We start from the raw sequence: 13,826 nt of genomic DNA, 5'->3' as shown, positions 1-13,826 counted from the left end.
ACTAATATTATTATAATTCACTATTAGTAATTATTATAATAATAAACTAATATTAGGTGGCATCATTACACTATACACTGATTGTATGAAACTTTTTCCCCTTCCTAACATTTGGAAAGTGGACATCCATACACATACTCTTGAGAAGATTAGTATGTCAACCATATTTTATACAGCCTTAAGTTAGAATAACATGAGTTGAAGGTATAAATTATAATTCACATGAAATGGGAGAGCATATTAAAGAAAACTTGTTACCTGTTTTCTCTGGGATTTAATAGAGGTAAAAAATGTTGCTTATACAGTTATGTTGAAATGTTGGAAGTATAGGGTGAAGGTGTTGGTATTTTTTTTTTTTTAAATCTCCTTACGTGCCATTGTTAAACAGTGCTTTAAAAACTTCTATCCCCTTGACTTTGTGGAGGTTAATACAGCCATTTATCATTTTTCTGACTCGTAGGTCCCTGCTGCTCAGCAGATGTTAAATTTTCCTGAAAAGAACAAGGAAAAACCAATTGATTTGCAGAACTTTGGTCTTCGTACTGACATTTACTCCAAGAAAACCTTAGCAAAGGTAAGGACTTTTTTCTAGGCACAGCTGGGCTGCAATCCAGCATGTCCTCTTCTTTGTCCTTCTAAGAAGTGTCATTTTTTGTAAGAAGGTGTGCATTCCACTTAACCTGCTGGCGTTTTATAAAATAACAATCACTTATCTTACCATTTTTTCTGTATGGTTAGAATATAGGTATTTTAAAGTAACTGATTAATATGTTAAAACAAGGAAAAGTGGAGAATTTCAACATATTTGGAATCTATAGGAAGAATCAAATGTATATTGTATAATTGAAAAATATGCCTGAAATTAACTCATTGATGGTTTTAGCTACAGGCTGAACACAACAGAAGACAGTATTAGTGAGCTCAGACAGGAAGTAGATATATTGAAACTGAAGCACCAAGAGAAAAAGAAATTGGATGAGGGTGAGGGAGGGGGACAAAGGGAACAGAGCACAAGGGACACATGAGCTACTATAAAAAGAATTCATATTTATCATTAGAGACCTGTAGGAAGAGAAAGAAGGAAGCGAAAGTGATATTTGAAGATTTAATGGCTAAACATTTTTGATTAAAAAAAGATATCACAGGGCACCTGGGGGGCTCAGTGGGTTGAGCCTCTGCTTTCGGCTCAGGTCATTGATCTCAGGGTCCTGGGATCGAGCCCCACATCAGGCTCTCTGCTCAGTGGGGAACCTGCTTCTCCCTATCTCTCTCTGCCTGCCTCTCTCTGCCTACTTGTGATCGATCTCTCTCTCTCTCTCTCTCTCTCTCTCTCTCTCTCTGTCAAATAAATAAATAAATAAGTAAACAAACAAAATCTTAAAAAACTAAAAAAGGTTATCAGTTCATGAGTCTGAACAGATCCAGTTTGGATACATAGGAAACCACATTCAGGCCCATCACACTTAAACTTATCTTAAAAACTAACGTCTTAAAAACAGCCGCTTTGTAGGGGGTCAGCAGGGTTGGAGAAGGACACATTAAATTCAAAGGAACAATCATGAAACTGATGTCTGACTTGTCAACAGAAATGACAGAAGCCAGAGGGGGACAACATAATAACATTTTAAAATGCTGAAGCCGAAATGTTTTAAATAATATTCATTTAAAAATTCTGCAGTTGTGTTTGCAGTAAAGTACCTTTTAGGAGGGAAAGGGTAGCAACGACATCGAGAAGTATGTGAGGGCATCGCTAGCACACAGTGTAGGAAAACCAAGGGGAGTTTTTCAGGATGAGGACCTCTGGTCCCTGATGGATGCGTGTGACTAGGAAGGAAGCATTCCCAGGAAAAGAAGGAATGTGTGGTTAAATATAAAGGAATGTAGACTGTTGAAGCAGTGATTATTTTGGGGAGTTCATAACATGTGGAAATGACAAAAATGGCAGAAAAATGACCATTATATGAAGTTGAAATCCTGATATCTTATAGAAATGTGATCAAAATGCTGATTCACATTAAACTATGTAATACTTTGGCAAAGCATTTTGGAAAAGGCCTGGATCTATGTGGAAGAAGAATGAGTGCCAGAAGAGGTCAACACATGTGTCAGTGAAAAGAGGTTTTCTCCTCATTTGTAGTTTAAGAAAATGGTAATGGACTTTTCAGACTAAGAATGATATGAGCGTATCTTTAGGTTTACAACATGTGAATATTAACGAGCAAACAGGGCTCAAGGCATAGGAAGGGAAAACGGAAGTATAGTGCATTATAGTTTCTTTACTAGACAGTATGTGTAACGTAGTATTTGAAGGTACACCGTGGCAAGTTAGACATGAGTATTGTGAATCATAGAGTATGTAAAGACCCATAACTAATAAGTTAATGACGGAGATAAAAACAGCAAGACTCCAAAAAAAGTTACCCCATAAAAGGGAAAAAATGAGAAAGGCAGGGGATAGATATGCTGGGTAGAATATGGCAAGATGGTAGGTGTATACATGTCCATGGGGGTAGCCGTAACCTTATGTGTAAGTGGTTGTAATATTCCCATTAAGCAGCAGAAACTGTCACATTGCATAAAAAAAAAGTACAAGCATATATTGCCTACAAAAAAATCCACTTGAAATATAAAAATAAAAGGATAAGAAAAGACCTATCTTCCAAATACCTATCAGAAGAACAAGAGAGTCATTATGTTAATATTAGCAAACGTAGACATTAGGACAAGTTATTTTACCAGGATTAAACCGTGGTCATTTCATAATGATAAAAGTGTTAATCAAAAGGATGTAATTATCCTAAGTATGTGTAAAGTTAATTTAAAAAATTCAAAATACGTAAAGCAAAAACTGATAGAATAGAAAGGAGCAATAGGCAGACATAAAATTATAGTTGGAAATTTCATTAACCCATTCTCAGTAATTGATAGAACAAGTAGGTTGAAAGTAAGAAAAGATTTAGACCCAAGACTGTGACCCAATATGACCTATTTGGTATGTAGAAAGCTCTATGCAAAATAACAGTAAAAACAAATTCCTTTTTTTTTTTTAAGATTTTATTTATTTGAGAGAGAGAGCACGAGCTGGGGTTGGGGAAGAAGGGGCAAAAGGAGAGGGAAAAGCAGACTTGCTGCTGAGCAGAGCCCGATGTGGTGCTTGAGCCCAGGACCCTGAGATCATGACCTGAGCTGAAGGCAGACGGTTAACCAACTGAGTCACTCAGGAGGCCTGAAAACACCATTTTTTTAAAGTTCTTGGGGACATTCTCCAAAGTATATTCAGTTCTGAGCCATAGAATGGGTCTCAGTTTTAAAGGAGTGATACTATAAAATGTGATTCATGATTTCATACATGTGATATAAATGTCGTTGGCTAACCACAACAAAATTAATCTAGAAACCAAAACCAGAAAAACCGTAGAAAACGAATGAAATAAGGAGATGGTTATTTGAAAGGATGAATAAGTTTGACAAGCCTCTAACCCGAGTGATCAAGAAGAAAAGAGAAGACACAGATTACAGATCAGAAAAGGGGGGAGGGATTTTTTTTTTTAGATTTTATTTATTTATTGGAGGGAGGGAATCTTAAGCAAGTTTCTTGCCCAGTGGGGAGCCTGATGTGGGGCTCATTCCCACCCCCCTAAGATCATCATAACCTGAACTGAAATCAAGAGTCAGAGGCTTAACTGACTGAGCCACCCAGGCGCCCCCATGACATGTGTTCTTTGATGAATGCTGAGAGATTTGCAGACAGAAGAGGAAAGGACAGGGCATCTGGGTGGCTCCATTGGTTAGGTGTCTGTGTTTGGCTCAGGTCTTGATCCCAGGGTCCTGGGAATGAGTTCTGCATCTGGCTCCCTGCTACATGGGGAGCTTGCTTCTCCCTCTGCCTCTGCTTCCCTATTTCTGTCATTGTCTCATGAATAAATAAATCTTGAAAAAAAAAAAAGAAAAAAAAAAAAGAGGAGGAAAGGGCACCAGTTAAAATGAGGTGGCTACAAACGAAGGAGTTCAAAGCAGCCACCAGAAAGCAGAAGAGGCATAGAATGAATTCTCTCCAAGAGCATCCAGAGAGAGTACGGCCCTGCTAAGATCAAGACTTTTGTCTCAGTTGTATTGATTTTGGACTTCCAGCCTCCTGAGCTGTGAGAGAATGAATTTTCATTATTCTAGGGCATCAGGTTTGTGATAATTTGATTACAGTAGCCACAGGAAACTAATGCACTTGGATAGCCTTGTGTCTGTTATATCTATATGTTGTGAAACACCTTCCTAAATACAAAACTCTAGGCCCAGATGATTCTATTGATGCTTTTGTACCAAACATTTTTGGTAAAAATTTATCTATTTGTCAGAGCACAAGCAGGGGGAGTAGCAGGCAGAGGGTGGAGCAGACTCCCTGCTGAGCAGGGAACCCGCCACAGGACTCAATCCCAGGACCTTGGGATCATGACCTGAGCCAAAGGAAGATGCCCAGCCGACTGAGCCACCCAGGCATCCCTGTACCAAACATTTAAGGAAGAAATAATACCAACCTATACAAACTCTATCAGGAAATAAAAGTAGAGGAAACAATATTATAGCTAAATATATAGAAACACACCCAGTCACTGAGCTCCTAGCTATATAAATAAGATAAATCAGTTTTAAAGAATAGATATATAAAAAAATGTGCATGAATGTTCTTATCAGCCTTATCCAGGATAGCCAAAAACTGTAAACAGTGATTAATCAAGCATATAGTGGATAAATTGTGGTTTATTAAAACAATGTAATAACACAGAAATGAAGAATTGATCTCCTCCATGTAAAGAGTGTGGTTGAATGTCATTGACATAACATTAAGCCAGACCCACAAACTCATACTGATGGTTTTACAAAGTTCATATCCAAGAAAAACTAACCTATGATTATAGAATTGGGAATAGTGTGTACGTCTGTGAGTTGCTCTCAACTTGAGGTTTAAAGGAGAGACCCCTTGGATGTTGATTTGAGTGGTAGTTACATTGTTGCATGGGTGTATATGTGAATAGATGGGAGTATTTTATTGTACATACATTCTACCCCAGTAAGTACAAAAGAAAAAATTTCTACAATTGTGCAGAAACCCCCACAATCATCTCATGGGCCCTGTTGAGATAATGCACTCTTCCCAGAACCAGTTTTTATCAAGAGGAAAAACTATACCATGTGGCTGGGAGGTGGAGAAAGGCTCGCTCTGCACGTCCCCAGTAAATGCCGTCACATGGGGTTGTATGGATCTTTCCTGTAGTCAGGTTTGCCTTCTTTAGGATTTAGGCGAAGTATTAATGAATTTTCGTCCTCTTGGAGCTCCATATCTGATTGATGGTCACTTCTGAGGTTGGTTCACTAAAAGATGAACATTGGTTATTAGAATCCTTAAGGAATCTGGACAGTGTGTTAGGAATGACAGCTCTATGCATTTTTTTCCCTTTCAGCGTCATGCGTAAGACTTGACTTCTACAATGCTTCCAGTTCTCTTTATTCTCTAGTTAAAGGACTAGTTATTTTTAGTACCTTTGTTTGTAAAAATTTCAGAATGATATGTATTGAATACCATGGAAATCTAGCAAGTCGTAATTTAATTTTTACCCGTAGTATTTAGTGCAGTTAGACAGAAAGGTTGAATCAAATAACTTGAGAAGCTTTATTATCACAATCAAGGAAATCACAGACCATAGACATTTTCTCTTGATTTGTTAAATTCTAATCTCCCAAAATAGAGTTTTCAGAGAAGGGATATGTTAGAATGTATATTTTGAATTGGTAACATTTATAGGTGAAGAATAATGTCAGGTATACCACATATCCTGTCCTCTGCCAGTCTGTGAATGGAGCAGGGCCTACCAACTCACAAAGTATGAATCAATTGATAAATCTTAATTTTTATGTAACACAAAATTGTCTTTCTTCTCTCCCCATGTTCATGTGAATTGGCAGTTAAAGGGATTCTTATAGAAAGAGTGATTTGAAATTTAAGGAATCACTTGGTAATTATTTTAATCAAGAGGTGATAAAATTGAGAATCTGAACTTGTTGCAGTTGGAATCAAGAATCCCTCAGAGTAATTTATATGTAGTATAATTTGTCTTTGAATTTTGGAAAAAGTGCTTCCTTCAAGTTATACCAAATATTTGTATTATGGATAATTTCATAGCCAATTCATGGTATGCATTAAAATATTGTAGCCTTTGTAGCTTCAAAAGCTATCTTTAAATATCAAAATGACAGGTAATATGTCTGAGTGGTCTGTGAGTCCTCATAGACAGCAAGAAATCATTGAAATGGGTCTGCCTTTCTGCTGGAAGTTTAGGGTCCTTTAAATGTTTTATTTATTATTTTATTTATTAAGTGTTTATTTGGTTGTTTGCATAAAACAGCTCCCTCTACATAGAAGGGACTCCTCCTGAGCTCCATATCAGCCTTGAGGAAACGAGTACCTAATTTCCGGTTTTGTTTCTTTAGAGTAAAGGTGCCAGTGCTGGAAGAGAATGGACTGAACAGGAGACCCTTCTGCTCCTGGAGGTAAGCACGTTAATAGCAGAGCCCTGTTAGCACACAGGAGATGGGTGCTTAGTCTGTGTGACTCACATTTGAAATACACCTTCGGAATTAATCCTGAAGTTTTTGGAACCATGTATCGAGTTTTAATAGAATTTTCTTGGGCTGTCGTCAGATATCACACCTCACACCCTGAGGTGATATACTGGCTATCGGTAGGGAAGATGAAGCCTGGATACGTGTTTTTTTGGCCCAGGTTGGGTTATTTTGTTTATTTTAAATCTTTGCCAACATGAAACAAATAACTAGAGTTTTGCAAAAGTAGTCTGGATTTCTAATCTTTCCTCCAAAATTGGAAGATGTGGTAATTCTGGCACCTCATTCCCATGGAGCAGTAGTTGGCTCACCTCGAGTAGCAGGTGTTCCTTGGAAGTGGAATGTTTCTTCAGATCCCAGTTTTCTTTAGACTTAGCCCACCTTGGTTATTGTCGATTTGTTCTCCAGTGCTTACATGCATTTGAGTCCACAACCTCTGTATTTCCCAGAATGATTCCAGAGAAATAGATAAAGACATCTGTCCCTGAAAATATTATTTTGTTCTTGAAAGCAGAACACTAAACCAATGATAATTCAAGATATCTGCCAGTCAGCTTGTGGAATGCTTTTTGGATTTCTTCATGTCTTGGAGATTCTTGCAAATTCATACACAAGTAGATCTTAGCAATTATTTTTACATGGAAGGTAAGAAATACAGACTTTTGGGTTCCATATTTATCAGCCATTTCTGAAGAAGGACCATTTATCTTGTCCTAGAACAATCATTGGGTAAAGTGAAGACTATGACACTACTTAGTATTTGTGGGTAGGATGTGCATGTGAGAGCTAAATTAGGACTCAGTGAGGAAGTTTACTGTTTAATCTCTTGGGAATGCTTTTGCCTACAAAGGACAGAAAATCTCACTTTCCCCACAAAGAACAGAAAATCTAATCTAGCAGCCTTATGTCCTTAAACCATAAGGATGTTGGGTTTTTTTGTTCAACTGACTGTCTTCAGATTGGCAGTTCCAACTTTTTTTTTCTCTCTTGTAATGGTTTTATTTACTTATTTGAGAGAGAGAGTACACGTTGTATGCACAAGTGGTGGGGAGGGGCAGAGGAGAGGGAGAAGCCGACTTTGGGCTGAGCAGAGAGCCAAGCTCGGGCTGTATCTCAGGACCCTGAGATCATGACCTGAGCCAAAGGCAGAGGCTTAACTGACTGAGCCACCCAGGTGCCCCTCCCAACATTCTTTTTACTCTTCAAGTATATCATTAGTTTCCTAGCTTTTCTATTGTTTTGTTCCACCTTCTTTAAGATGTCCATGTTCTGTCTCAGTGTGTTCTCTTCTGGTCACAGGAAGGCTGGTTTGTTCCCCAGCTTCATATTCCCACTCAAAATAGGAAGAAATAGGGGTACCTGGGTGGCTCAGTCCTTTTTCTTCAGCCCGCCATTATGCTTGGATGGTTGATTTTTAGTTCCCTCGTGTACCTCAAATTTCATAGTACCAAACACTGAAACAAGTCGACTTTGATGTTTGGATTCATAAAATTAATAAATTTAAAATGAATTTGGATTACTTTCGTGAGGATGTGGCACTGAAGACTAGATCGACTCTGAAGATAGTCCAGCGCCACTGCCTTGATTCATGCTGAGGATGGGCGGCTCACTCACTACTGCTTTAGCACCGACCGGGCAGATGTTATTGTTATGAAAAGGCAGCAGTGTCTTATTGTTACTAGGAAAATTCTTTGCTCTCTGGGCCCCTCTGCAAGAGTGGTGCGCCATAGGTCTTCGGCCCACACTGAGGTACACTGGACCTGCTGACGGCTCATGGTTCTCTGTCACTTTAATTTGGTTTTTTGAATTGTTCCAACAGTTAAAATTTTAAGAAGTTCTAGTATTGCACTAGCAACTTCCTTTTCGGGACGCCTGGGTGGCTCAGTGGGTTAAGCGTCTGCATTTGGCTCAGGTCATGATCCCAGGGTCCTGGGATCGGGTCCCACATCTAGGGAGCCTGCTTCTCCCTCTGCCTTCTGCTCCCTCTGATTGTGTGCTCACTCGCGCTCTCTCTCTCTCTGACAAATAAATAAATCTTTAAAAAAAAAAACCCACAACTTCCTTTTCTTTTTTTATACCCCTCTTCTACTTTTCCTTATTTTCTCAAATCAATCTCTCTCTGGATTAAAATTCAAAAGGATTTCTTCTTTTTGAGTTTTTACCACCATTCTCATGTATTCTCATCTACTCATTCATTATCACATTCGAGAATAGTGAATAGTTAAAAAAAAAAAAAAAAGGAATAGTGAATAGTAAATACAGAATGAGGACACAGTGGCTGGGTTGCTGTTTACCCTGAACATATCCAAGAAAACCACAGTATCCTTACACAATAGTGCATTTTTTTCTCCTGCAGGTGGAACCTGTCCAGTGGTTGGTGTTTCTTTTAAAAATTCAGTTGAATCAACAGGTGTGGTCTGCGCTTATACAGAGGCTCCCCAGCAGTATTGTGTACCACCAACACCTTCTAGTTCTATAGTTTATTTGTGGGTAATTAATAGCTTAAGAATATGAAGTGGATTTATAATGGATTTATAACCAAAGCCAGTTAATTTCTTCCTAGTAAATACATAAATCTGGAAGATGCATTAAGGTCTCTGCCCCCCACCCCCAGTCACACCATTTTATTAGACAAATATATCACACAGGCAGCATCCCAACTGCTTCAGGTTATTCTTAGACCACCCGCTTTTATTTTAAAAACACCTTATTTGATACGGTTTCTCATCAAAGCACAGTTCTTGCGTGGAATACTGGGGGTTATTGTCTGTGGTTATGTTCATTTCATTGTCTTATTACAGATTTTGGAGGCTTAGTTTCAGTTTTGCAACTAACCAGTGTGGAATCTACACAGTGGATGAATAATTGCAGATTGAAAAAGACCTTGGGGCACCTGGGTGACTCAGTGGGTTAAAGCCTCTGCCTTCCACTCAGGTCATGATCCCAGCGTCCTGGGATCGAGCCCCTCATCGGGCTCTCTGCTCAGCAGGGCGCCTGTTTCCTCCTCTCTCTCTGCCTGCCTCTCTGCCTACTTGTAATCTCTGTCAAATAAATAAAAATAAAATCATTTAAAAAAAAGAAAAAGACCTTGAATTGGTAGACATGAAGGCTAATAATAAGGCTGTATATTAGTTTTGGGGGAAAAATAGACTGCATAAGATAATGATAATGGGGACTTGTCTGAGTAGATTTCTTTTTTAAACGTGTGAGGAATTCCATGTGTGTCACCTGAAAATGAGTCACCAGTTTAGGAAGCCACAAAAGGCTAACGTAGTCCTTCCTTCAGTTTGAAAACATGTCTTCGATTTCTTGTTACATAATGCTGCCGTCAGTGCCCAGGCTTGGGTCTTCTCTTTCTCCGCCTTATGCTTTTCTGGACACTGACTCTTGAATTTTGCATGTCAGAGGGTTTCTTAGCTCTATGCTGGAAAAAACTTCCTGGACTTTCTTATTTGACTCTAGCTGAGGAAAATAAAGGAAAACATTTTTTTTTTTTTTTTTAAATAAGCTTGTTTGAAAAGACTATGGTAGAGTATCCTAAGAAAATCTGCCCATGATCAGAAACATAAGATAGCCCCAATTACATGTTTGTGGCCCCACAAACCCTAGGGAGAGAGATTAATTTTTCTTTTTTGTTACAATCTAGGTCTTTTTTTTTTTTTTTCTTTCCCAAGTGATTCCTTCTAGAACTACCTGAGGTCACTGGCTATCCAGGGGAAACCCAGAATTAGCCTTGTCTTTCAAGGGCTCTAAGGAGTAAGACCATTTGCTAATGTGGGTTTTGAGGAGTCCTCTACCACTCCAGCAAGAAGGCAAGCCTGGGGCAGCAGTTGGTGCCCTGGGTTAGGAATTTACTTACATAAACGCGGAAAGTACCATCTCCCAAGCTCATCTCGCAATATAGATCAGCGGATCAGGCTCTAGAGCAGGATTTTTCAGCCTCCTGCAATCCACATTTGGGCCAGATAGGTTTTGGGGGTTTTTTGTGTGTGTGGTGGGGGCTCTTATGTGAACTGTACAGTGTTTACCAGCATCCATGGCCTCTTCCCACTCGATGCCAGTAGCACATCCCCAGAAATGTCTGCAGGCATCACTGAATGTCCCCCAAGGAGGCAGAATTGCCCCCGATTGAGAACAGTCTAGGAATAGCAGTTTTGATCAACAACCAAATACAGTCTTTTTTCCAGTTAATTCTTTGATTTTCTTCATAACATTCTGTCCCTCTCCCCCTTGGAGATTGCTTTTACTTTTTGGGGGCGGGGGTGTTTCAACATTTTTCTCGGACAAATTATGAATTTTTAAATTGGAAATTTATACACTTTATAAATTTTAGTTCCAGTTTCTTAATTTCTAACAAGGCTTTGAGTTTGCGTGGGATTTTGTTGAACCTGTTACTCAGTTTAGAGAGAGTTGACATCTTAATTTTGAGACTGCTAATGGAAGAACATGGTATAGCTCTTTATTTAGGTCTTTAATTTCTCTCAGTGTATTTCATGTTTTCCAGCATGTTGAACTTACACATTCTTTATTATACTTATTCCTAGGTGTTTCATTTTTGTGATACTTTAAATACTTCTTTTCCAATTTAAAACTTTTCATTGAAATAAAATTAAATTTTTCTATTCCACATCTGTCTTGTGACTTTGTTAAACCTTTTAGTTTTGGTATTTTTTAATAGATTTCTTCAGATTTTCTTTATAAACAATTGTGTGTATTAATGAAAGATGGTCACTCTTCCTTTTATGTATGTGTGCATTTTATTTATTTTTTTTTCCTGATTGAGATTTAATATAATTAGGAGAGCCATCAGATCTACCTGTTCTCTTATGTACCGTGTAATCAGTTTCATTATTTTTTTAAAAACCCATCTAAAGAACAGTCACAGACCTCTGATACTATCACATATTAGTTTCTTTTTACCTGACACTAAAGCTCCTTGCGTTTTTCTGTTGCAGGCCCTGGAGATGTACAAGGATGATTGGAACAAAGTGTCAGAGCACGTTGGAAGTCGTACTCAGGATGAATGCATCCTCCACTTTCTGAGGCTTCCTATTGAGGACCCTTACCTTGAGAATTCGGATGCTTCCCTGGGTCCCCTGGCTTACCAGCCTGTCCCTTTCAGTCAGTCAGGAAACCCAGTCATGAGCACTGTCGCTTTTTTGGCATCTGTGGTGGACCCTCGTGTGGCATCTGCTGCAGCAAAAGCAGCTTTGGGTATGGACTTCCCTGAACCACATCGCCAACATAGTCGTTTCAGATCATGGTTTAGTACTTTACTTTGTATACATGTTGTCCTAGATTTAAGTGTTATCAGCTGCAATGTTCATTTCAGTTATACAACAGAAAATCAGACATTACCCCTTGATGTTATATTTAAAAGTATTGCAAATTTATTTATTTATTTATTTTTTCTTTTAAGATTTATTTGAGAGAGAGCGCATGGACAAGACGGGTGGTTGTGGGGAGAGGGAGAAGGAGAAGCAGACTCCCCGTTGAGCTGGGATCCTGACCCAGGGCTTGATCCCAGGACTCTGAGATCGTGTTGTAAGCCAAAGGCAGATGCCCAACCTGTTAAGCCACTCAGGTGCCCCTAATATATTAATAGTTCTAAAATTAAGACCATTTATTAAGAATCGAAGGGGTAGGGGCCGCCTGGGTGGCTCAGTGGGTTAGGGCCTCTGCCTTCAGCTCGGGTCATGGTCCCAGGGTTCTGGGATCGAGCTCCATGTTGGGTTCTCTGCTTAGTGGGGAGCCTGCTTCCTTTCCTCTCTCTCTGCCTGCCTCTCTACCTACTTGTGGTCTCTGTCTGTCAAATGAATGAATAAAATTTTAAAAAGGAGGGGCACCTGGGTGGCTCAGTGGGTTAAAGCCTCTGCCTTCAGCTCAGGTCATGATCTCAGGATCCTGGGATCGAGCCCCACATCGGGCTCTCTGCTCCGCAGGGAGCCTGCTTCCTCCTCTCTCTCTCTCTGCCTGCCTCTCTGCCTACTTGTGGTCTCTGTCTGTCAAGTAAATAAATAAAATCTTTTAAAAAAAATTTTTTTAAAGGAAAAAAAAAAGAATCAAGAGGGCAAAACAGAGTTTTTGTGGTATATTTTTTAATTTATTTGGACTTTGACACAACCAGCCAAAGAACCTTTTAACATTGTTTGATTTTATTATAATTAGAACTTTCTCATGCTTATAAAACCCTTTCTTGGATTTTTGGTTGTTTAATACTTGCTGTTTGCCTTACTATCTAGCCTGTAGCGTTAGATTAAGTTGGGCAGAAATTCTGATTGTTACTGATGAAAATTTGGAAATCTCTATTTATACAGCAAGATACTGTAACATGTAAGTTAAAACACAGAATCATAGAATTCCATTAGTCTACGTGACCATCTCATCTGGTGTTCTTGTTTCACTAAGATAGATTAAGACTGAGTCCCCAGAAAGGTCACTGTGTGCAAGACCCTACCTAATGTGTTGGATTTCCTAGTGGTTTACATTAAAGCAAATATTTGTGCAAAACCAAGTCACACTGTTCCATTTGTTTTCTTGAACAGAGGAGTTTTCTCGGGTCCGAGAGGAGGTACCACTAGAATTGGTCGAAGCTCATGTCAAGAAAGTACAAGAAGCAGCACGAGCCTCTGGGAAAGTGGATCCCACCTATGGCCTGGAGAGCAGCTGCATTGCGGGCACGGGACCTGACGAGCCAGAGAAGCTTGGTGAGTTATGGCTGTCCCCAAGGACAGGACTAATAGATGTCGTATTTTCCTATCAGCTTGTTTAAACAATTGGGTTTATTTGCTTATATTTTTATAACGTCTGTTTATATACCTTTTTATTTCTATTAGGTTGAGAACAATGATTAGTATCAACTTGTTACTTAAGATTAGTATATGATTTTTTTCTCTTATCCCTTCGTTCTATGGTGATAGAATTTAAAGGTTGTCTGAGAGCTGTTAATAACATCACAGCTGTGAAATATCTGATGCCAGGTTGGTTTTTGTTTTTTTTTGGTTTTTTTTTTGTTTTTTAAGATTTTATTTATTTATTTGACAGAGATCACAAGTAGGCAAAGAGGCAGGCAGAGAAAGAAGGGGAAGCAGGCTCCCCGCTGAGCAGAGAGCCTGATGTGTGGCTCGATCCCAGGACCTTGAGATCATGACGTCAGCTGAAGGCAGAGGCTTAACCCACTGAGCCACCCATGTGCCCCAGTGATGCCAGGT

The 13,826-nt window shown here is 39.1% G+C and overlaps 1 protein-coding gene across 2 annotated transcripts in view; it reads left to right on the top strand.

Moving 5' to 3' along the window:
- LOC111143825 (SWI/SNF related, matrix associated, actin dependent regulator of chromatin subfamily c member 1) overlaps positions 1-13,826 on the top strand; it is a 172,230-nt gene that overhangs the window by 88,110 nt on the left and 70,294 nt on the right. For both annotated transcript variants that reach the window (XM_022497748.1, XM_022497749.1), the window contains exons 18-21: positions 461-574; positions 6,484-6,543; positions 11,571-11,829; positions 13,161-13,322. In XM_022497748.1, the coding sequence (XP_022353456.1) occupies positions 461-574; positions 6,484-6,543; positions 11,571-11,829; positions 13,161-13,322 (595 nt within the window). The remainder of the gene's footprint in view (positions 1-460; positions 575-6,483; positions 6,544-11,570; positions 11,830-13,160; positions 13,323-13,826) is intronic.

This window comes from Enhydra lutris, unplaced genomic scaffold (genome assembly GCF_002288905.1).
Source record: "Enhydra lutris kenyoni isolate GAN:26980312 unplaced genomic scaffold, ASM228890v2 scaffoldscaffold10, whole genome shotgun sequence".
Classification (NCBI taxonomy): domain Eukaryota; kingdom Metazoa; phylum Chordata; class Mammalia; order Carnivora; family Mustelidae; genus Enhydra; species Enhydra lutris.
This window is presented reverse-complemented; position numbering and strand designations above follow the sequence as displayed.